This window comes from Macaca mulatta, chromosome 19 (assembly GCF_049350105.2).
Source record: "Macaca mulatta isolate MMU2019108-1 chromosome 19, T2T-MMU8v2.0, whole genome shotgun sequence".
Taxonomy (NCBI): domain Eukaryota; kingdom Metazoa; phylum Chordata; class Mammalia; order Primates; family Cercopithecidae; genus Macaca; species Macaca mulatta.
In genome coordinates this window covers 20580860-20605160 of record NC_133424.1, presented here as the reverse complement: position 1 = coordinate 20605160, position 24301 = coordinate 20580860, and the positions used below count along the sequence as shown (strand labels likewise).

At 40.6% G+C, this 24301-nt stretch overlaps 1 protein-coding gene across 4 annotated transcripts in view; it reads right to left on the bottom strand.

Moving 5' to 3' along the window:
- LOC720434 (uncharacterized) overlaps nucleotides 1-23674 on the bottom strand; it is a 28858-nt gene extending 5184 nt beyond the window's left edge. Inside the window, exons 1-3 of one of the 4 annotated variants that reach the window (XM_015123412.3) lie at nucleotides 23524-23674; nucleotides 8634-8760; nucleotides 7297-7392 (exon numbers count right to left, since the gene is read on the bottom strand). In XM_015123412.3, coding sequence (XP_014978898.2) covers nucleotides 7297-7392; nucleotides 8634-8760; nucleotides 23524-23526 — 226 coding nt within the window. In that variant the 5' untranslated portion in view covers nucleotides 23527-23674. Of the gene's footprint in view, nucleotides 1-5345; nucleotides 5469-7296; nucleotides 7550-7901; nucleotides 8082-8633; nucleotides 8761-23523 lie in introns of those variants that run through there. The other 3 variants (XM_077978611.1, XM_077978612.1, XM_077978613.1) reach the window with 3 other exon arrangements.
- Between the last annotated feature and the right edge of the window lie 627 nt (nucleotides 23675-24301).

The following is a 24301-nucleotide window of genomic DNA, read 5'->3' as shown; positions in this document are numbered from 1 at the left end:
CTTAACAGTGCATAATTTATTTTTAAAAAAATGGTTTATTTGGCTCACAGCTTGGCAGAGTATATAAGTGTGTGCCAGCATCTGCTTCTGGTGAGGATTTCAGAAAGCTTAAAATGAAGGTAGAAGGTAAAGAGTAACTGGACATATTATGTAGTAAGAGACAGCGCAAGTGTGAGGTGAAGGAGCCACGTTATTTTAATGAACCAGCTCTTATTTGAATTCATAGAGTGTAAACTTTTTGGTTACAGAGAGGATGTACCAAGCCATTCATGAGAAATTTGCCCCCGTGACCTAAACATGTCCCACCAGGTCCCACAGCCAACACTGAGGATTTATATTGCAGCATGAGGTTTGGACAACATGGACATCCAAACCATATTATAGACCAACTAGGCTTCACAGAAACACACAAAACTCTCCAGTGAAAACCAAGATAATACACAATATTCTTATTTGCATCTGGCATATTCTGTTAGGACATATAACAAGTTTTATTTAATTTAAAAATACTGGCTGGGTGCCAAGGCTCTTGCCCATATTCCTAACACTTTGGGAGATCCATTGGTGTCAAAAGTTTGAGATCAGCCTGGGCAACATAGTGAGATCCTAACACTACAAACAAGCAAACAATTAGCCAGACATGGTAGTGCGTGTCTACAGTCCTACCTACTCAAAAAACTGAGGTGAAAGAATAATCACTTGAGCCCAGGAGGCTGAGGCTACAGTAAGCTAAAATTCTGCCACTGCACTGCAGCCTGGGTGACGGTAAGATCTTGTCTCAAACCAACAACAAATCAATTTAAAAACACCAAAATTATGCACTGGGTATTTACTAATAAAACCTGAATAAAACTAGGAATTAAAAGCAAAAGTCAAACTGGCAAATTCAACAATATGTGAATATGAAACACACCCTCTTCAACATATTCTTGCTCAGGGGGCAAAAAAATTCATTTTTCAAAGATATCAATACAACCTTCAGTTATAAGCTACAGTAACATAAACAATATGATACTGAGACAAAGATAAACAGATGAAAGAACAGAGCTCAGAAATGAACCATTTTGTATATGATCAAATGATTTTCCACAAAGTTGCCATGTTTACAAAATAGAGAAAAATAATCTCTTTAAAAAACGAGGTCAAAAACTGATTATCAACACTGATAAAGTTGGCTTATTTTCTTGAATGATACAAAAACATATTTTAAATAAACTACTTAGACATAAAAATACATAAATGGAAAAAAGTATTTATAAATCTATATCCAAAATAGGTAACACAGGCCTGGTGCAGTTTCTTACGCCTGTCATCCTAGCACTTTGGGAGGGTAAGGTGGGCAGATACATGAGGTCAGAAGTTCGAGACCAGCCTGGCCAACATGTAAAACACCATCTCTACTAAAAACACAAAAATTAACTTGGCGATGTGGTATGCACTTGTAATCCCAGCTACTTGGGAGGCTGAGGTAGGAGAATTGCTTAAACCAGAAGGCAGAGGTTGCAGAGAGCTGAGATTGCACCACTGCACTTTAGCCTGGGTAGCAAAGCAAACCCATGTTTATTGTAACCAGTATTCACAAAAGCCAACAGGCTGAAGCACCCTAGATATCTCTTGATTTATAAACATATTAAAAAATGTAACATATACATACAATGGAATATTATTCCACCTTAAAGAGAATAATCGCCGGGCGCGGTGGCTCACGCCTGTAATCCCAGCACTTTGGGAGGCCGAGACGGGCGGATCACGAGGTCAGGAGATCGAGACCATCCTGGCTAACACGATGAAACCCCGTCTCTACTACAAAATACAAAAAACTAGCCGGGCGAGGTGGCGGGCGCCTATAGTCCCAGCTACTCGGGAGGCTGAGGCAGGAGAATGGCGAGAACCCGGGAGGCGGAGCTTGCAGTGAGCTGAGATCCGGCCACCCGCACTCCAGCCTGGGTGACAGAGCGAGACTCCGTCTCAAAAAAAAAAAAAAAAAAAAAAAAAGAGAATAATCTTGTCACCTTTTTGATGAACTTTGTGAATATTATGTCACCTGAATTAAACCAGTAACAAAATTATGGATACTATATGATTCCACTTATATATCTTAAGTAGTCAAAACAATAAAAACAGAAAGTAGAAGGTTTGTCTGTCAAGGTATGGAGAGAGGGTAAAATGAGCAGTTGTTACTTAATGGGTATTGAATTTAAGTTTTACAAGATGTAAAGTTTCTAGAAGTCTTTTGCATAACAATGTGAATATACTTAACATGCCTGAAATGAACAGGTTTTTTTGAGACAGGGTCTCACTCTGTCACCCAAGCTGGAGTGTAGTGGCACAATTTTGACTCCCTGCAATCTCCCTAGTAGCTGGGACCACAGTTGCACACCACCATGCCTGCCTATTATTAAATTTTTTTCATAGAGAGCGGTCTCCATGTTGCCCAGGCTGGTCTCAAACTTTTGGCCTCCAGGGATCCTCTTGGCTTGACCTCCCAAAATCCTGGGATTACACATCAGTGCCACAATCACACCTGGCCCTGAAATACACACTTCAATAAATTTAAGATGGCAAATTTTATGTGTTTTTAAAACAATGTCTTTAAAGAAAAACTGAAAAAAAATACAGAATTGTAAGTCTTTTTGAAAATTACCTTCAAATCACAAAAGCGTTTCTTTCACAAAAAGAAATATATATTCATCATTAAACACATAGTGAAAATAAGACTATCTCCATGACTACTCAGACAAGATAAAACTACCATGGAAGGCCGGGTGCGGTGGCTCAAGCCTGTAATCCCAGCACTTTGGGAGGCCGAGACGGGCGGATCACAAGGTCAGGAGATCGAGACCATCCTGGCTAATCCGGTGAAACCCCGTCTCTACTAAAAAATACAAAAAACGGCCGGGCGCGGTGGCTCAAGCCTGTAATCCCAGCACTTTGGGAGGCCGAGACGGGCGGATCACAAGGTCAGGATATCGAGACCATCCTGGCTAACATGGTGAAACCCCGTCTCTACTAAAAATACAAAAACTAGCCGGGCGAGGTGGCGGGCGCCTGTAGTCCCAGCTACTACAGAGGCTGAGGCAGGAGAATGGCGTGAACCCGGGAGGCGGAGCTTGCAGTGAGCTGAGATCCGGCCACTGCACTCCAGCCTGGGCGACAGAGTGAGACTCCGTCTCAAAAAAAAAAAAAAAAAAAAAAAAAACTACCATGGAAAATCAGCTAAGAAAGAATATGAGCCATAACTAAAATTGGAGTCATATTTACAGATATACACATATACATATGTAATCTGATTATGATAGACATACATAATTTATCTCTTAATTAAAACTCAAATTGACTTAAAGTGTACAAACAGAATTGCAAATTGTCTAAAATTATAATACATAAATAAAACCAAAAAACACAATAAACTAATGTTAAGAAACTTAAAATGAGGCTGGGTACAGTGGCTCACACGTGTAATCTTAGCACTTTGAGAGGCTGAGGCATGAACCACAATCACCTGAACCCTGGAGGCAGAGGTTGCAGTGAGGCAAGATCACACCACTGCACTCCAGCCTGTGCAACAGAGTGAGACTCCGTCTCAAAAAAAAAAAAAAACCTACACTGAGAAAACACACTCATATGGAACTTTGAAACAATAATAGAAATGTTTACTCATAAAATCTAGTATGCAACATTGATGTATCACAAAAAAAATAACTGTCAGGCTGGGCGCAGTGGCTCACACCTGTTATCACAGCACTTTGGGAGGCCAAAGCAAGTGGATCATCTGAGGTCAGGAATTCAAGACCTGCCTGGCCAACATAGTGAAGTCCTGTCTCTACAAATAATACAAAATTTAGCCAGGTGGGGACACATGCCTGTAATCCCAGCTACTTGGGAGACTGAGACATGAGAATGGCTTGAACCCGGGAGGTGGAGGTTGCAGTGAGCCAAGATCGCACCACTGCACTGTAGACTGGGTGACAACGAGTGTGACTCCATCTTACAAAAACAAACAAAAAAATTCTAGGTAGCTGCAATATTTAACTGTTAGTTTGTACTCATTAAATGTAGGTATTTTGAATCATTGGCATGTACTGTGCGGGAGTAAAATTTCAGAGAATATGCAATATAAATAGAAGATTCTAATAAAGAAACAGTAAATTAGCACTTAAAAGAATCTAGAGTTACTTTTAATGTTTTAAATATATGCTATTATTACACAAAATGAAACTGCTGTCATCCAATTTTAGAAGCAAAGACTGGTCTTACATTGTTAAATAAAGAAAACATGTATTTTGCAGAATAGGTTAGACCCTCTGATATATAAAACAAATATTAGAAAATATAGCTTATTATTATTTAGATATAAGCTGAAGTAAGTAGATGAAAATCCTTTAATTCCTTTTTGCCTACAGCAAACTGAAATTTATAAGTAACTATTTTAGTAAATATGGAGTGCCTACTAATTACCTAATTTACTTTAGGCATACCATGCAAATTCTAGCATATTGTCCTAAATATCTGAATCTAAAATTACAGACAAATTTGAAATAGAAAATAGAAAGTAAAAACATATAGGGAGAGTGATATCAGTAAGATTAAAAGTGCCCTATTTTCATATCCCCTTACAGCAAAAAAAATCTCAACCATCCCTGACAAAAATGCCTTTATGAGAAAACCAGGCATTATGGTTCACAACTGTAATGACAGCTACATGGTACATTAAGGTTGGAGAACTTCTTCAGGCCAGGATTTTGAGACCAGCCTGGGTTATGTAGCAAGATGACTTTTCCAAAATAAGTGCCTCTAAAAGAAATTTGAGATCTGGGGAGGGAGTTGTGAAACGTTGTTAAAGCAGAAGATTGAGAAGTGTTCTATTCAGAAGACAGGCCCTCATTCAGGTGGGAAACTACAGGGTTAGCCCCTGTTCTTGGCTACAGACCAGGATAGGATTCAGCCAACTTGGTCTCACTGAGAATTCTGAACTTAATCTGTAACCATCCCAAACTCATTCCAGCCACAGTCTGGGAGACGACCTGCAATTCCAGAGACCTAAATGAAGGCATCCATTTACAGCCATGTAGGCAGGGCTACAGACCTTCGCTTTTACTGTGGTCCCTGAAGCTGATCAATGACTCAATTTCAGTTACCTGAACCACAGTTTAAGGTCAGTTCTGCCTACATAGAAATCCACACAGTTGGGCCAGGCTGGGTGCCTCAGGCCTCTAATTCCAGCATTTTGGGAGGCGGAGGCTGGCGGATCGCCTGAGGTCGAGAGTTGGAGACCAGCCTGACCAATATAGAGAAACCCCTTCTCTACTAAAAATACAAAATCACGGGGGCGTGGTGGCACATGCCTGTAATTCCAGCTACTTGGGAGGCTGAGGCAGGAGAATCTCTTGAACCCAGGAGGTGGAGGTTGCAGCAAGCCTAGATCGCACCGTTGCACTTCAGCCTGGGCAACAGGAGTGAAACTCCATCTCAAAAAAAGAAAAAAAAATAAAGAAAGAAAAAAATAAACCCACACGGTTACCTGAGGAAATGCTTCTAAAATCAGTTGATGAAAACTTGAAGAGGTGTTTGCTCCATCACATTCAGACACCAATACAAAACTATATTGTGCCCATTGGCAATACATCTATTTGAATGTAGCACTAGAAGTATGTGACAGAAGAATTATTCACAGAAATAAAAAAAATCCAGCCGGGTGCGGTGGCTCACGGCTGTAATCCCAGCACTTTGGGAGGCAGAGGCGGGTGGATCATCTGAGGTCAAGAGTTTCAGACCAGCCTTACCAACAGAGTGAAACTTCGTCTATACCAAAAAATTACAAAAAATTAGCCAGGCATTGTAGCGAGCACCTGTAATCCAAGCTACTCTGGAGGCTGAGGCAGGACAATCGCTTGAACCCAGGAAGCAAAGGTTGCAGTGAGCCAAAATCACACCATTGCACTCCAGCCTGGGAAACAAGAGTGAAACCCCATGAAAGGAAAGGAAAGGAAAAAGGAAAAGGAAAAGGAAAGGGAGAGAGCGCAGGAGGGCGGGAGGGAGGCAAGTGAAAATGAAGAAAAATAAGTAAAATAGTTGCTGTTTGTAGATCATACAATCTCATATTTTAAAAACCATAAACAGTACATTAAAAACTGTCTAGCCAGGTGTGATGGCTTACTCCTGTAATCCCAACACATTGAAAGGCCAAGGTGGGTGGAGCACCTGAGGTCGGGAGTTTGAGACCAGTCTAACCAACATGGTGAAACCCCGTCTCTACTAAAAACCCAAAATTAGCCAGGCGTGGTGGTGGTGAGCCAAGATTGTGCCACTGCACTCCAGCCTGGGCGACAAGAGCGAAACTGTCAAAAAACAAAAAAAAAAACAAAAAAAACACAAAAAAACCCCAGCTGTCTAATAAATACACTCAGTAAATAGTAAATTACCAAAATAGAAAATTAACATCAAGTACATGAATGGTTTCATGCACTTAAAAGAAACTATTTGAAAAAATAGAGGAAGAAAAATCTTATTTAATGTATCATTAAAAAAATTTCTGAGAAAAAAATTAAGGAGATCAAAAATCTTTATAATAAAAAAATTGATATACAAATAATTTTAAAATATTTTCTGTCTGTAGCTTGAAAGAATAAGTATTATTAAAGTGTCATCCAAAGTAATCTACAGATTCAGTAAACTTCCTATCAAAATTGCAGTGGTATTTTTTTCACAGTAATGGAAAATACAATTCTAAACCTTACATGAAACTACAATAAAGTGTGAATAGCCAAAGCAATCTTGAGAAAAAAGAACAAAGCAGAAACATATCATATGTATAATTGCAAATTATATTTTAAAACTAGTAATAAAAATGTAATGGACTATAAAGAAAAATGAACAAAAAAATGCAACAGAAACTACTACTCTCACACATTTCAGACCCGATGCAAAAATAGAACTAAAAAGTAGTTTTAGTTTCTCAAAATCATGCAGATATTTTTGTGTCCCCAAAACAATGGAAAAGCAGCCAGCTTGTGCAATCTCTTATATGCCATGAAGAGGACTTTGGCTCTCACTGTGAACTTGAAGAAAGCTCACCAAATGAAAAGTAGAATCCTTAGAGAATTTAAAATCATAAGACAGAAGATGTTCCTTTGTGACACCAAAATTAAAAAACAAAACAAAAACAAAAAACAACTGCCCAGGAACTATTTCCTTTGGAACACAGCTTCCCGAATCACATTTTAAGGACTGGCTTTCTCTTTGACCTTGGGACCTCTTACTGTGTTGTCTGTTGTATTCATTTTCACTCGCACCTACCTGGGGGCTTGGCTACCATCTCATGTCTCTTCACAGTCAAAGGTTTTTTTCCTTGCTCCAGACGGGTGATCAAGTCTGGCTTAGAGACAACAATACCTGTTTTATTAAGAATAAATAACATGAATCTTGCTGATATTCTTCAATTACAAGCTAGTAATGTGCTCAGCAAAGACGATGTGATAAAATATTCTAGTAAATTAATACCAAAATACAAATGTATAACAGAAATTTATAGATATTTAAACAATACTTCCTATTTACAGGGTGCAGTGGCTCATGCCTGTAATCCTAGCACTTTGGGAGGCCAAAGCGGGTGGAACACAAGGTCAGGGGGAGGCCAAGGCGGGCGGATCACGAAGTCAGGAGTTGGAGACCAGCCTGGGAAACATGGTGAAACCCCATCTCTACTAAAAATACAAAACTCAGCCAAGCATGATAACGCATGCCTGTAGTCCCAGCTACTCGGGAGACTGAGGCAGGAGAATTGCTTGAACCCAGGAGTTGGAGGTTGCAGTAAGCCAAGATCACGCCACTGCACTCCAGCCTGGGCAACAGAGCAAGACTCCATCTCAAAAATATAAATAAAAAAAGGAAAAAGAAAATACTTCCAATTTGTAGGTTTCTTAATTTTAGTACCTGGTACTACGGAATCAAAAATTGGTGGTGGCATTTAGATTTTCAGGTGGGGGCTGCAATATTTTATGTCAGTAAATTTTTGTAATTACCACTAATTTAGAGTGAAAAATACAGCTCAACTCAGGAATGTGGAAAGATTGGATTAAGATGAAACATCAGTTTATGGAAACTTGAAGAGGTTTCAGGAATGTGGAAACCTCTCAACTCAACTCAGGAATGTGGAAAGATTGGATTAAGATGAAACACCTTGAAGAAAGAATTTTTTTTCTCGAGACATAATCTTGCTCTGTCGTCCAGGCGGAGTGCAATGGCGCAATCTCGGCTCACAGCAACCTCCGCATCCTGGGTTCCAGCAATTCTCCTGCCTCACCCTCCGAAGTAGCTGGGATTACAGCCGCGTGCCACCATGCATGGCTAATTTTTTGTATTTTTAGTAGAGATGGGGTTTGACCATGTTGGCCAGGCTGGTCTCAAACTCCTGGCCTCAGGCAATCCCCCCACCCAAGACTCCCAAAGTGCTGGGATTACAGGCCAGAAGCACTGAAGATACTCTTTTCTAAATGAACAAATTCTGAAGATTTTCTGGAAAAAATGGATCTGAAACTCCTTTACGTAAAGAATAAATTGCTAAAAAAACATTCTACAAAAAAAGAGAAAACCTTTCGGGTATATTATGAATTATGTATTAAAGTTATCCTCACCAAGGAAGACCAGGTTACTGTAGTTCTCTAACATCACATTCTTATATAGATTTCGCTGTGCAGTGTCCAGGCAATGCCACTCCTCCAGAGAAAATTCTATGGCCACGTCTCTAAATTGCAATGGTCCCTGAAACACAAACACAGACACACATTTTTACCAAGTGGCCATGGGCAGAATTTTTATTTTGACCTAAGGTGAAATTAGAGAGCAAAGAGAAGTGGTTCTGACTTACAGGACTAAAATTATCCAATAAAATAATTTTCAACACAGAAATATTCTCTAATGTATTCTCTGAGAAAAAAAGGGCAGCATAAGATCCATAACATCAGTTCATATATGATATTTTTCTAGATAATAAAGTATAAAATTAAGGGCATGAACATGTACATTTTTGAGTGCTATATTTACATCACACAGAATGAGATGTGAATATTTTTCATATGGAGAAGACATGTTGAGTTAGAAGGCACCGCTCAAATTTTAATATGTACAATAAGCTGAAGACCTTGTTATGCGGGGTTTTTTCCCCAGAAGACCTGGAATGAAGTCTGATTTTTTGAATTTGTAACAAGCTCACCAATAATGTCAATGTTTTTGGCTCAAGAAGGATATTTTGTCAAACATCCAGTAAGTGGAAGAGCCTGTGTTTTTCCAAGTTTTTCTGGCCTGTAAACAAAGATAACAGCCTTCATTTTCCATAGAAAATTATGTAGGAAAAAAAGAAAAAAGGACAACTGCCAGATTAAATGTGATGGTTAATGCAAATCTGCTGCATAAGGATGCTTAACAATGAAGAGAAAAAATAATTAACTATAGTGGAAAAAATCTGTGAGAGAGCTACTTCACCAAGTGACTCATTAACCATTAACTGCACTAGGACAAATTTTTATGATGTGTTAATGCTCACAGAAGAACACAGCATCACTATTGAAATATTCCTCCCAAATAACAAATTATAATCTGAATTTAACCATAAAGAAACATCAGTTTTATGCAAACTTCAAAATACTGTTAACTCCTACGTTCTGTAATTTTTAGTAGTAATTTTAAGTAGGCTTCATTTAGCACCCTAGAGAGCAGTTATCTCCTAATAATTTTTTTTCAGAACTTTCTGGGTAATAAATTCCACCCTATTTAAATAAGCATTTTCTGAATCCTGTTCTGCATAGAGCTAATGGAACATATAAATGGAGGCTTTTACTTTACCATCTTTACCAAGGACCACAATTTTCCCCAATATAAATCTTGAGTATCCACATCTTTCCATGTTCAACAACCACAAAGGGAGTATTTTTAATATTGTGGATCATAAATTCTTGCTGATAATTCTGCATGGCATATAAGAAGCTATTACATACAGAATGTACAGAAGTCTGTGGGATATATAAAAGAAATATTTTTCAAAACCCTTGACTATCATAGGAATTTTAAGAAGTAATTAAATCAAACTCAGGGAGGAAAAACACAAGTAGAGAAGTAAAGGTTTGTGAGTACTAAACGCATGGCAGTCCAGGAGGAAGAGTGGACACAGCTCTTCATCTGACACGTTTACCTGAAGAAAAGCCATTTTTTTTCTTTCTCCTCCTTCTCTGGAGTTTCTTCTCAGATGAGATTCTCTGTACAAATTACACCCGCATCTCGAGAATATGTCTTTAAAAGTGTACCACATGTTTACCCGCTAGCATGACATCATCTAGCAGAAAAAGACAGAAAAGGCCACCCATTTCTGTCCTTTAAAACAGAAGAAATTCAGGAACAATGAGCTGCTCCATGAAGATGCAAATGTAAGTTTCTCCTTTCCTGTCCTCAGGTGCCCTCCCCTGCCACAGACACAAGCAATTTCTGCTACAGTAATGGAAACATGCACCACAATGACCTGTCCCTACCAAACCCAAATAGAATAGGCCCTGTGACCACCCTCTAGTGCAAAGGTGGAACTTAACTCTCATGAATGTATTTTGAAGCCTGGGCACAAGAGATTTCTGCATATCAGCCATGTGATCCTAATGAGAAACCTGGACTGATAAACACTAAGCTAAGCATTGCCTCTAAAGCTTTAACGAGCTTATAAATCACTTGATAATTGTGGCCGCACATTCTGTAATGTGATTCTGCAGGTTTGAAAAGGGTTTATGAATGAGTGTTTTAAACAAGTCCCCTGTCAATGCTGATGTTGCTTCCCCTTGGCTCATTATTAGCATTGGTTAGAGAAAGCATGAACAGCACAGGGTCCCTTACACTTAGCACTCTTGCCGTAACCAAATACTTCTAGTACAAATAAGGACAGCCCATTTCCATTTAAAAGTTTTATATTTTTTCCTGGCTCTTTAAAATTCACAGAGGAGGCCGGGCGCGGTGGCTCAAGCCTATAATCCCAGCACTTTGGGAGGCCGAGACAGGCGGATCACAAGGTCAGGAGATCGAGACCATCCTGGCTAACACGTCTCTACTAAAAAATACAAAAAAAAAACTAGCCGGGCAAGGTGGCGAGCGCCTATAGTCCCAGCTACTCGGGAGGCTGAGGCAGGAGAATGGCGTAAACCCGAAAGGCGGAGCTTGCAGTGAGCTGAGATCCGGCCACTGCACTCCAGAGCGAGACTCCGTCTCAAAAAAAAAAAAAAAAAAAAAAATTTACAGAGGAAACAGAAGGCAGCAATATCTAAATAAGTCTGTATTTAAAAAACAACATGTACACATGTACTAATGCAATGTTTATTAAGTAGGCACTATGTGCTCAACAGTATGAATCAGAGCACTGTGCTGGGCATAACACATTATGTTATTTAATTCTCTTAACACTCTGGGAACTGGTACTAAGGGTTTCATAATTTTCAGGATTTAGATAAAGGGCCCAGCATTTTTATTTTTTCTTCTGTTTCTCTGTCATCAAATTTTTTAAAAAATTGTATAGAATAAAAGCTAAATATAGACAGATGAAAGAGATATAGAAAGGAAGAGTTTAATGTAATATAGAGAAAATTTCATTCTGTTTATATTTACTTTTTTTGACTTGTGGAGCAACTACTGGATCTGCAGGAATAGAAAACAAGTTGCTAAATAGAATGTCTCTGCACTAGTTTTAATAAAAATTTAAAAACAAAGACCATACAATACATACTTTATTTTTCCCATTTATCTGCTTTTGAATTTCAGGAAATTGTGAGCACCAGCTCTAGAAAGGGAGCAGGATTCAGCAGCCAAAACTCTGATCTCCTCTAATTAGTTCTGTGAGGCAATACTCCAGGGTAGGTTCAGACCTAACTAAGGCCTCCAAAAAGGATGAATCTGAACATGTCTGGGGCAGGGTGGGAACCCTTTGTATAATTCTGTTCTCTATGCAACTAGGGTACTTCCAGTTTTGTCTTGTTTCTAAGCTTACCTAAAAGAAACTTAAATCCCAGAGTTTCTGTAGTGTTTATCTTTTCTAGTCACTGCCCTGACAACTGTATACTATATACTAATATGCAATTTAAACAAATCCCTTAAGGTTTTCTAGGGTAATTCTATTAGAAAATAAAACTATCTACAGTTAGCAAGGTAAAAGAAATAGAAAATATATGGCCGAGAGCAATGGCTCACGCTTGTAATCTCAAGACTTTGGGAGGCTGAGGCGGGTGCGGAACGAGGTCAGCAATTAAAGACCAGCCTGATCAAGATGATGAAACCCAGCCTCTAGTAAAAATACAAAAATTAGCTGGGCGCAGTGGCAGGCACCTGTAATCCCAGCTACTCGGGAGGCTAAGGAGGGAAAGTCACTTGAACCTGGGCGGCAGAGTTTGCAGTGAGCCGAGATCGTGCCACTGCACTCCAGACTGGGTGACAGAGTGAAACACCATCTCAAAAAAAATAATAATAATTTATAACAATTCTTTTATTCATAAATCTCCCTTCAGGTGTAGACATCAGAAGTCACAACAATATAAAGAAAGTGGTCTAAATAAAGCCCAAGATTTTTTGACACATCTATTTATTATACCAACCATATGATGCATAATTCAATTATTTATCCAGTTGCTAGTCTAGACTAAAAGTTTCTGGACTGTAGGAAATATGACTGCTTCATGTATTTTTTTAATGCCCATATGAAGTGGAAGTAACTAGTTTATCTATCTGGGTCTCCAGATCTTCTCCTTATTATCCAAGTACCAGGAAACTGGAGAAACTCATCTGGATACCAACCAAAGATATCTCTTGTATAAGGGAATGAACAAACACAGAATGACTCATTTCTCTTACACTGAGACAGAAGCAGAATTAACCACTCTTGTCAGCCTGACACAATTCTGCTCTGGACATCCTCATGTGTCTCAAAGACAACTAGATGATTGTGAGAGAATTCCCAGTGACCTGGGCCTCATGGCCCAATGATAACCCAGGCTGGAGAGACTCAGGCTGACTCTAAATAGAAAATAGAACTGCCCTGGTAGAGCTCCAGAACATGGACCACCCATTCTGATTTGCTAGCTCTTGGGTAAGAGAAAGAGCAAAAATACTCTACTCTAGTATTACATTTTACAGCTAAATATAATTGTGGTCATGACTTTGGATACTTAGCGGCCTCGCTCTCTCCCTTCTAAGATGCTTATTTACACTTACAGATTCTGCCATCAGATTCTATTTTCTCCTGGAGCCCCTCATAAAACTGTAGTAGACCAATGAACAAGATGTGAAAAATCTCAAAGAGCCACACTCCCACATGCGGGCTGTAAGATGCCTATGTTTTGGCCGGGCGCGGTGGCTCAAGCCTGTAATCCCAGCACTTTGGGAGGCCGAGACGGGCGGATCACGAGGTCAGGAGATCGAGACCATCCTGGCTAACACGGTGAAACCCCGTCTCTACTAAAAAAATACAAAAAACTAGCCGGGCGAGGTGGCGGGCGCCTGTAGTCCCAGCTACTCAGCAGGCTGAGGCAGGAGAATGGCGTGAACCCGGGAGGCGGAGCTTGCAGTGAGCTGAGATCAGGCCACTGCACTCCAGCCTGGGCGACAGAGCGAGACTCCGTCTCAAAAAAAAAAAAAAAAAATGCCTGTGTTTACATTTCATGACTTTTGTTCATTTTCTGTACATTCTCAATCCAAATTCCGGTCCTTTCCCATAAATCCCAGGCAGAAGCCAGACCTTATCTGCAGATTCCAGGTAGGATCCACCTGGCTCTGCATCTTTTGGTGTTACAGCAAGTGGAGTACAATCAAAGAAGAGATCCCCCTCATAGAGGCTACTCTCGCACATTCTAAATGATAAGTCTACATTTTTTTAAAAAGCTGATAGAACATGAATATAAGTATACAGTTTACTTGGGTCAAGCTTAAGGATTATAACCTGGGAGCAAAGATTCAAGTTGCCTGGAATCTACATTTTGATTACCATCAGTTACAAGATGATTTGTAAGGACAACAAGACAGGGACAGAGAGTGGGCTGATACAGAGTCGATTGTCAGGAATTTTTATTTATTTACAGAACATCGATTATTGATTACATATATATCATTATGGTTTAGGGTATGGGATATAGTGTCTAATGTGGCATTATTAGTTTAATTTATAGTTACCTGTGGCAATCGTGAACAGTTTCAAGAGATGAATACATAGTTCAAAGGGGGGGGAGAAAGACATAACGGTACCTTTTTTTTTTTTTTTTTGAGACTGAGTCTCGCTCTGTCGCCCAGGCTGGAGTGCAATGGTGCAATCTCAGCTCACTGCAAGCTCCGCCTGCCGGGTTCATGCCATTCTCCTGCCTCAGCCTCCCGAGTAGCTGGGATGACAGATGCCCACCATCACGCCCGGTTAATTTTTTGTATTTTTAGTAGAGATGGGGTTTCACTGTGTTAGCCAGGATAGTCTCAATCTCCTGACCTCATGATCCACATGCCTCGGCCTCCCAAAGTGTTGGAATTACAGGTGTGAGCCACCGCGCCCGGCCAGTACTTTCATTTTAATGTCTCTCTGAGTTTGATAACCAAAAGGACTTGCATTTTTTAGATAAACTTTTTTTTCCTCAAATCTCAAGACCTGGATTCAAACTCTGGAGCTTCAAGTTTACGGCCTGAATGGCTGGAGTAGTCACAGCTGTTTACCTGTAGATTTGTGAGCATTTAGCAAGAGGAGGAAGGGGAAAGTGGAGATTCTCATGTCTACATGTCTATTCAGTGCACACATGTTACTCTGATTGGGTTTCTGGGCTCTGTAGTTTCTGAATCAGTTTCAAATCTGAAGATACAAGAGTCACTGAAAAATGTAAAATGATTAATTGCTGCTCTGTGAAGTTTGTAGAAATTGGGTCTAGCCTCTCTAGAAGTGACAGTAGAGGACTATCAATACCAAATAGGCAGAGACAAAATTCCACGTGCATATTTAAGGGACAGCATTCACTTTGCTGCACAAGTGTGAATTGACTCAAAGTCTGAGAGGGAAATGTGTTTATATCATGTCTGGTAATTCTAGACACTGTGTGGAAACAATAGTTAAAAGAAAAATTTTCTCTATTTTCAGAGAAACTCCACAATAATAGAGCAGAAAGAAAATGGTTTTATTACACAATTAATCTTGAATGTGACACACATCATCATCAATCTGCTTATAAAAGACTGCAAAGTCAGAAAGATGGTCATCATAATTAGTCCACAAGTAGAAGAATTTCCAGCACCATGTCATACATAGTTCATCATAAATTCACCTGGAGATTGAAGAGGTCATCTGTGTATGCTAATTACTTATATTCAATGACAAATAAACTTTTCACATATTCAAGAAAGCGGGTAGTTTAGTAGCTTGAAGCCAGGTGCCTGCTGAAGCTAGCCTTTCACTCTGCTACAAAAATGGCTGAATAGTGTTCTATCTTTTTGGCTATTTCCATTTTAGACCAGTGGCTCTGTACTCCCTGGCACTGGGCTACAGCACTCCTGCTTGCTTTCTCCTGAGTGCTACTGTCCTCTCTTTACCACTACCATCTGCCACTGAGGGACAGCCCAGAGCACAGCTCTCATTTTATGTGAACCCCATTTGCCACAACAGCATTCTAGTGTCACATCAGAGAGTGATGTCTGAGCTGCAGGAGAGCCTGCAGGTGTCATGGATAGAATTTCACCTTAACAATAATCAGAATGTGAGCAGTGTTTCAGCCCCAGTTTCTACTTATAATGGCGACATGAAAAAATACTTCTGAATGGCGCAGGCAAAAATACTTCTGAATTTTCAGCATGAGTCCAGATAGAGATAGCTCCAAAAGTTCTCACTGTGACAGCCCATGTCATTCAGACACCGTGGGATACTAATAGGTTTCTGAAACAGACACCCAAAGCATTAGAGAGAAAACCAGATCTCCATCTGAGCAAGATTTTGAGAGAAAAAAGTTAAAAAGATCTTAAGAAAAAGCTCAGGTTAGATATAAGATTGATCATCAGCCAGAAAATATTCCCCTAAAAGCAATTTCTTTCTAAACACCCAAAGTGCACAGCTACTCTCAGTATGAGAAACATGAGCATTATGAAGAAAGAGGGCATATTTTCAAAAAAATTTTATAAAGTTTCTTTTCCATCTCTGCTGCTGTCTCATTTTCTAGCCATTGAATGGGGGTTCCATATGGAAATCATCTGTCAACTTCCAACACTTTCTGATGAAGAAATAGAATCTGACCGTGTTCATATAGTGGAATATATTAGATCTTGCAACATAGGTAACTGAAGAACTATTATGGTTTTTAGTGGCCACATCACACGTCTTTATTTGTCCTATAAGAGCAGCATTCCAATTTAGTGAAATAAAAGATACTAAAATTGTGTTTACTCATAATTATCCCTATTGAATAAAGTAATAAACATGTCAAACTAATATCTGCTCTAACAGTTTGGTAGTAAATTTTCTTTGGATATTAGATATAAATAAGTATGAATATTTTAATGTACTAGTAGTAATGTATGTAGCATTTTAAAAAATTGCAACTAAACTTCAGTTAAAACACTTTCTATTTCAAAAGTATAAATAACAATATTAAAATAACCATTTAAGTGATTTATTCAAAGTAAGTATTGCGGCTTTATATTCATACTATTGTTTACTGTTTATGGCTCATGCCTGTAATTCCAGCATGTTGGAAGGCTGTGGCAGGTGATCACCTGAGGTCAGGAGTTCAAGATCAAGCTGGTGAACATGGTAAGACCCCATCTCTGCTAAAAATACGAAAGCTTAGCCAGGTGTGGTGAAGCATGTAATCCCAGTTATTTGGGAGGCTGAAGCAGGAGAATCACTTGAACCCGGGAGGGAGCAGTTGCAGTGAGCTGAGATGATGCCACTACACTCCAGCCTGGGCAACAGAGTGAGAGTCCGTCTCAAAAAAAAAAGAAAATACTGTTTAATTTACATGAATGCAGGTTGTCTGCAAACACTACACATAACTATGCTAATTGTTCTGAAGTAATAAATAGAAAGCAAGCTACAACTACAGACTCCACTGTTCAGTTTACGCACTGAATTGTTCTTGCTTTTGCAGTATACAAAGCACTTCAGTCTGCAAATATTGGATAATTAACTTGAATAATCAGGTTTCTGTCAATGGAACTTAGTATCTTTTAGTCTTTATCATTCGGTATTGCTATATTTAATCCTATTCTTGTGCTAAGCTTCTGTGTGCTCTTAAAATGAGCTTTTATCTAAACAAATCTGTGTCTACTTTAAAGGACTAAAACTGGAAAAAATAAACTTTTCAGAAGCCAAAACAAAGCAATAAATCTGAAGTACTAGATAAAGACAATCTGGGGTCAGAAAAAATTACAAAAAGTTCATTTAGCTGTTAATATGATTTACATATATTTTCTTAAAAGCAGAGGAAAACATCTACATATAATCTGAAACCCTGAAGAAAAGAGAGAATAGTAAAATATTCTTTTGGAACTTTTTAAAGAATTTTTGAACTCTTAGACACCTGAATTTTGCACAATAGATGCACTTGAAAGAATGTTTATGGGGGAAAAAGCAGAAGAGAGAAGGTGTTATAAAAAATCCATGAGTGCACAAGACCAGTGCAACAGAATAGAGAGCCCAGAAATAATGCCGCCGTCCTACAACCATCAGATTTTTGCCAAAGCTAACAAGAGAAATGTGGGAAGAGTTATTTATTTCATAAATGGTGCTGAAATAACTACTTAGCACTATGTAGAAGACTGAAACTGGACCCCTTCATTACACTATATACAAAAATCAATTCAAAACAAATTAAACACTTAAATGAAAAACTTAAAATTATAAGAAACCCCGCAAGATAACTAGGAAATACCATTCTAGACACAGAAATTGGCAAAGACTTCATGATGAAGCTACGAAAAGCAACTGCAACAAAAGCAAAAATTGACAAATGGACCTATTTAAACTAAAGAAGTTTTCACAGCAAAGGAAACTGAGTAAACAGAAAATCTACCAAATAAAAGAAAATATTTACAAACTTTGCCTCTGACAAAGGTCTAATATCCAGAATTTATTAAGAACTTAAACAATTTTACAAGAAAAAACCAAACAACCCCATTAAAAAGTAAACAAAAAAACACAAACAAATGCTTTTCAAAAGCAGGCATACATGTGACTAACAAGCATATGAAAAAAAGTTCATCACTAATCATTAGAGAAATTAAAGAAAAACCACAATGAGATACCACCTCACACCAGTCAGAATGGCTATTTTTAAAAAGTCAAAAAATAACAGATGCTGGCAAGGTTTCAGAGAAAGGAGATTCTTATACTCTCCTGGTGGGAGTGTAAATTAGTTCAACAACTATAAAAAGCAGTGTGGCGATTCCTCACAGAACTAAAAACAGAATTATCATTTGACTTAGGAACCTTATAATTGGGTATATACCCAAACAAATATAAATTATTATAAAGACACATCCACATGCATGTTCACTGCAGCACTATTCAAAACAGCAAAGACATGGACAGGCCATATATGCCTATCAATGGTAGAATGGATAAAGAAAATATGGTATGGTCAGATGCGGTGGCTCATACCTGTAAACCCAGCACTTTGGGAGGCAGAGACTGAGGTTGGTGGATCGCCTGAGCTTAGAAGTTTGAGACCAGCCTGGCAACACGGCAAAATTCTGTCTCCACAGAAAATAAAAAAAAAAAAAAAAAAGAAAGAAAAGAAAAATTGGCCAGGTGTGGTTATGCATACATGTAGTTTCAGCTACTTGGGAGGATGAGGTAGGAGAGAATTCCTTGAGCCTGGGAGGTTGAGGCTAAAGTAAGCCAATATTATGCCATGGCACTCGAGCCTGGGTCATAAGTGAGACCTTGTCTCCAAAAATAAAGTAAAAGATTCAGTAAAAACAAAATATGGTACATAAACATCATGGAATACTCTGTGGCCATTAAAAAAAGATCATGTTCTTTGCAATAACATTGATGAAGCTGGAGGCCATTATTCTTAGAAAACTAATGCAGAAACAGAAAACCAAATGCATGTTGTTATTTACAAGTAAGAACTAAATAAGAACACATAAACACAAAGAGAAAACAACAGACACTGAGGCCTAGTTGAGGGTGGAGGGTGGGAGGAGTAAGAGGATCAGAAAAGATACCTGTTTGGTGCTATGTTTAGTACCTCAGTGAAAAAATAATCTGCACGCCAAATCCCAGTAATATAATTTTAGCTGTATAACAAACCCACATGTGCACCCCAAACCAAAAATAAAAGCTAAAAGAAAAAAAATAAATCCCTGAGTGGGAGAGAGCGCAATGTAGGTGAAAGGACTGATTTTTGCTACAGAGAGTGACCCAGGTAGGGCTGTACTGATTTATTTCTGTGTGAATACAGGAAGATGAGATTATGAACAGGTGGTCCAGATCCTAGGTTGGTGGAGAAAACAGGTTGCTGCTGCAGATTCAGTGTCTGGGGGTTGGGATATGCCAGGGGACTTGTAGACACTTGTGGGTTCTTCACAAAACACAGATCAAAAATGCCACAGTGAAGCTCCTTTTCTCTAAGTTTTCAGTCATCTGTCACCCTGGGAGAAGACATGGAATTGCAGGACAATGGGCAGTGTGACGGCCTGTGTACAGGAGAGCAGAGCCTCCCATTCCCAAACACCCAGAGTTTTTTTCCAGGCCAGACCTCCGTTATATCTTTTTTCTGGCACCAAATCTGTAGTTTGATGAACATCAAACAATTCTCCAACACCAACTCATTGTCTAACATTGGAATTCTGACACTACCCAGAGTCAGCACAGACCCTGATTCAGGGCTTGGTTCCACAACACTGTCCTCACTGCAGACGCCAGCAACAAACCCCATGGGCCCATCTACGCTTCTGAGCTACTGTTTAAAAATTGGGGTCTATCACCTCAGTGAAATTCAGTAATTTGGTAGAGCTACTCACAGAACTCAGCAAAACACTGTAGTTATGTTTACTGGTTTCATATATAAGATGCAGCCCAGGAAAAGCCAAAAGGAAGAAATGCATAGAACAAAGAAAAGAGATGGGGAAAGATGAAACACATAGATAATCCTGGAAAATATTTGTGATTAATAAAATTCTCCGGCCGGGCACGGTGGCTCATGCCTGTAATCCCAGCACTTTGGGAGGCCGAGGTGGGTGGATCATAAGGTCAGGAGTTCTAGACCAGCCTGGCCAACACTGTGAAACCCCATCTCTACTAAAAATACAAAAATTAGCCGGGTGTGGTGGCGGGCTCCTGTAATCCCAGCTACTTAGGAGACTGAGGCAGGAGAATCGCTTGAACCCGGGAGGCGGAGGTTGCAGTGAGCCAAGATCGTGCCACTGCACTCCAGCCTGGGCGACAGAGCAAAAATCCGCCTCAAAAAAAATAATAATAAAAATAAAAATAAAATTCTCCATCGTTTGTGTGCTCCAGAAATAGTTTATAGAAAGAAATACTCTTCCCCTTATGACTTAGATATTGCTCTTTTCTTACCTATCACACAGCCAGACACACTCTGCACATTTCCTCCTATTTCTCATTTTAAAATATCAGCTGAATTTGTCTTCAGTGGTCAAAATAAAATATTTCTTTTTTTTTTTTTTTGAGCCAGAATCTCGCTCTGTTGCCCAGGCTGGAGTGCAGGGGCGCAATCTCGGCTCACTGCAACCTCTGTCTGCAGGGTTCAAGCAATTCTCCTGCCTCTGCCTCCCAAGTTTCTAGGATTACAGGCACCCGCCACCACACTCGGCTAGTTTTTGTATTTGTAGTAGACACAGGGTTCTACCATGTTGGCCAGGCTGGTCTCGAACTCCTGACCTCAGATGATCCATCTGCCTCTGCCTCCCAAAGTGCCTAGATTACAGGTGTGAACCACAGCCTGTGCCTGGTCTGAAGTAAAATTTTTTTTGTTTTCTTGTTTGTTTGTTTTGAGACAGAGTCTCGCTCTGTCTCCAGGATGGAGTGCCCTGGCTTGATCTCGCTCACTGCAACCTCTGCTTCTCGGGTTCTAGCAATTCTCCTGCCTCAGCCTCCTGAGTACCTGGGAATACAGGTGCGGGCCACCACACCGAGTTAACTTTTGTATTTTTAGTAGCGACAGTTTCACCACGTTGGCCAGGATGGTATCAATCTCCTGACCTAGTGACCTGCCCGTCTTGGCCTCCCAAAGTGCTGGGATTACGGCATAAACCACTGGGCCAGGCATAAAATAAAATATTTCTTAATCAAACTTTACTTAAGTTTATCTCTCTCCCTCAGGCTCCTGAACTTTGAGCTACCCTCACTCTGAGTCAACATACATCCCATTTTACATCTCTCCTAAGAACGTGATTTCAGGGTAAGACATTCTCTGATGTAAAATCTGACTTTTTCACCCTCCATATGCTATTCTCCTCCCACCTCCTTTCTAATCTTATTTGCTCCTCCCTAGGGAGAAAAGCCCTTTTCTGCCTACATTTTTGCAAGCCATAAAGATCTTATAGTTAGTTGGTACTTCCTCCTGCTGTAATACTTTTTTGAAATTCACTTTTAACATAAATTTAACGTTTTTATTTTACAAAGTCTAAAATGTTCCTCAAAACAATAACAACTTCATCATCAGTAAGATCCTCCCAAAGGCCAGGCATGGTGGCTCATGGCTGTAATCCGAGCACTTTGGGAGCCCGAGGTGAGTGGATCACGAGGTCAGGATTGATCATCCTGGCTAACACAGTGAAACCCCGTCTCTACTAAAAAAATATTTTTAAAAATTAGCTGGGCGTGGTGGTGGGTGCCTGTAGTTCCAGCTACTCGGGAGGCTGAGGTAGGAGAATGGCGTGAACCCGGGAGGCGGAGCTTGCAGTGAGCTTACTCCAGCCTGGGCGACAGGGGACGTCTCAAAAAAAAAAAAAAAAAAAAAGAGCCTTCCAGTTTCCTTTCATCTTAACCTTAACTGCATCTGCTTGTGGGGCCCCAGCTTTTTAGGCTCTGTAGCTTCTCTCAGAATAACACGTCTGTAATCCCAGCACTTCAGGAGGCCAAGGCAGGCAGATCACCTGAGGTCGGGAGCTCGAGACCAACCTGACCAACATGGAGAAAACCCGTCTCTACTAAAAATACAAAATTAGCCAGGCATGATGGTGCATGCCTGTAATCCCAGCTACTTGAGAGGCTGAGGCAGGAGAATCGCTTGAACCCAGGAGGTGGAGGTTTCAGTGAGCCATGGTCACGCCATTGCACTCCACCTGGGCGACAAGGGCAAAACGCAAAACTCTGTCCCAAAAAAAAAAAAAAAAAAAACCCTCCTGTTTCAGGCTTAATATTAGCCTTAGCTTGGAGTCACCAGGTTCAAGCTTTAATTGTCATGTCAGAGTTATTCAGTTGGTTTTTGAAACTCAGTGTTTGAAAAATCCGTGAAATTACTTAAACACAGTTTTACATAAGGGAAGGCCATTTTAAGATGTCTTTTTTTTTTTTAGACGGAGTCTCACTCTGTCACCAAGGCTGGAGTACAATGGCAAGATATAAGCTCACTGCACCCCGCCTCCCAGGTTCAAGCCAGTCTAGTGCCTCAGCCTCCCAAGTAGCTGGAATTACTAAAGGCGCCTGCCACCAACTCCGGCTAATTTTTGTATTTTTAGTAGAGACGGGGTTTCACCATGTTGGCCAGGCTGGCCTACAACGCCTGACTTTGTGATCCACCCGCCACGGCCTCACAAAGTGCTAGGATTACAGGCATGAGCCACCGCGCTGGGCCAGGAAGGGGTATTTAACCCTAACGCTGTTCCTATTTTTGTGTCCTTCCCATATAGGCTGCGGTCGGACTGCACAATCTAAGCTGATCCCGGTTGGGCTAGATACAAACTTTTTCCAAATAGGATAAACGCGCGATGTTTTGAGAAAAGGAGAAGGCGGAAGAAGAGGTAGGGTTGATTTACAATTTTTACAACTTATGACCAGGAAGTTAAGTCTTTGAGGAGGAGCTTAGTTTGTCCTAACAACTCCTTACCTCAAGTGATCCGCCTGCCTCGGCCTCCCAAAGTGCTGGGATTACCGGAATGAGCCACCGCGCCCAGCCCCATAAATTTTTAATAGAAAAGAGAAACTGTGAACCCAAGGCACTAAAGCTCTTCCCATTCGTGAACCCGCACTCCGAGTCAGGATTCTCCCCTGACGACTCTTCCCGTGTTCCCTGCACAATCTGGGAGAGAAGCGGCGCTGCGGGGGCAGAGCTGCCCAGAGAGGGCTCGAGGCCAGGGCACAGTCACCGCGCAGTGAAGAGACAGGACGCCTGGGGGCTGGGCTGTCAGCGCAGCCGCCATCTTTTGGCTGAAGGGAACCGAGGCCCAGCTGGGCAAGAAGAACTCGGGGCGCAAATTGTGGAGCTGACTAAGGGGATACCTGAGTCCCGCCACCGTCACTTTCCACCGGTTCCAACCAGCCCCTGCCCTTCGCTTGGGATGTCCGACCGGCACTCTCACCATTTCTAGGCTTCCAGGGGTCCTGGTGTCTCAGCTGTGGATCTCACAATACCTGCAGATCACAGGGCCACAGAGGCTGGGCCTCTAGGAGTACAGGACACAGAGCAGTAAACAGGAGACGAGGAGCTCCGGCTGCACCCAGAGACAAAGGACCCGCCAAACCAGAAGCCGCCCTGTTCGCTCCGGCTGCGTGCCTGATTGGACGTTTCTAGCCCAGCGTCCCTGATTGGATAATGCTTAAGGCCCCGACCCCTCAGGCCCTGAGTGACAGAAGACGTGATCAGATGCGGGGCTGTTCGCTCAGGCTGCGTGCCTGATTGGACGTTTCCAGCCCAGCGTCCCTGATTGGATAATGCTTAAGGCTCCGCCCCCTCAGGCCCTGAGTGACAGAAGATGTGATCAGATGCTGGGCTGAGTGAAGAAAAGTAACAGCGTAAGTTGCAGCCTTTTCAACAGGGCTTCCTCCCTGAGCTGAGCCACGTCCACCTCAGAGCATGGGAAAATTCTCTCTTTTTTACTCTCTTTTTGAATGTTATTGAGACGGTGAACAGAAGTATTTTGTTGTCATATTAATAATACTGTTGGAAGTAAAATATACGGTGGCGCAAAGTGAAACCAGTACTCAGGCAAAAGTTTTTTTAGTAAGGCAATTTACTTCTGCAGAAGATTTTTATTTGCGTTAATCACGATTCGCAAGAGCACCCTGAACAAAGGAGGGAAAGGGTTTATTTTTTTAACGTAAAGTCTCTACCTCTGTGTTACTGCCCCATGGGCTGGG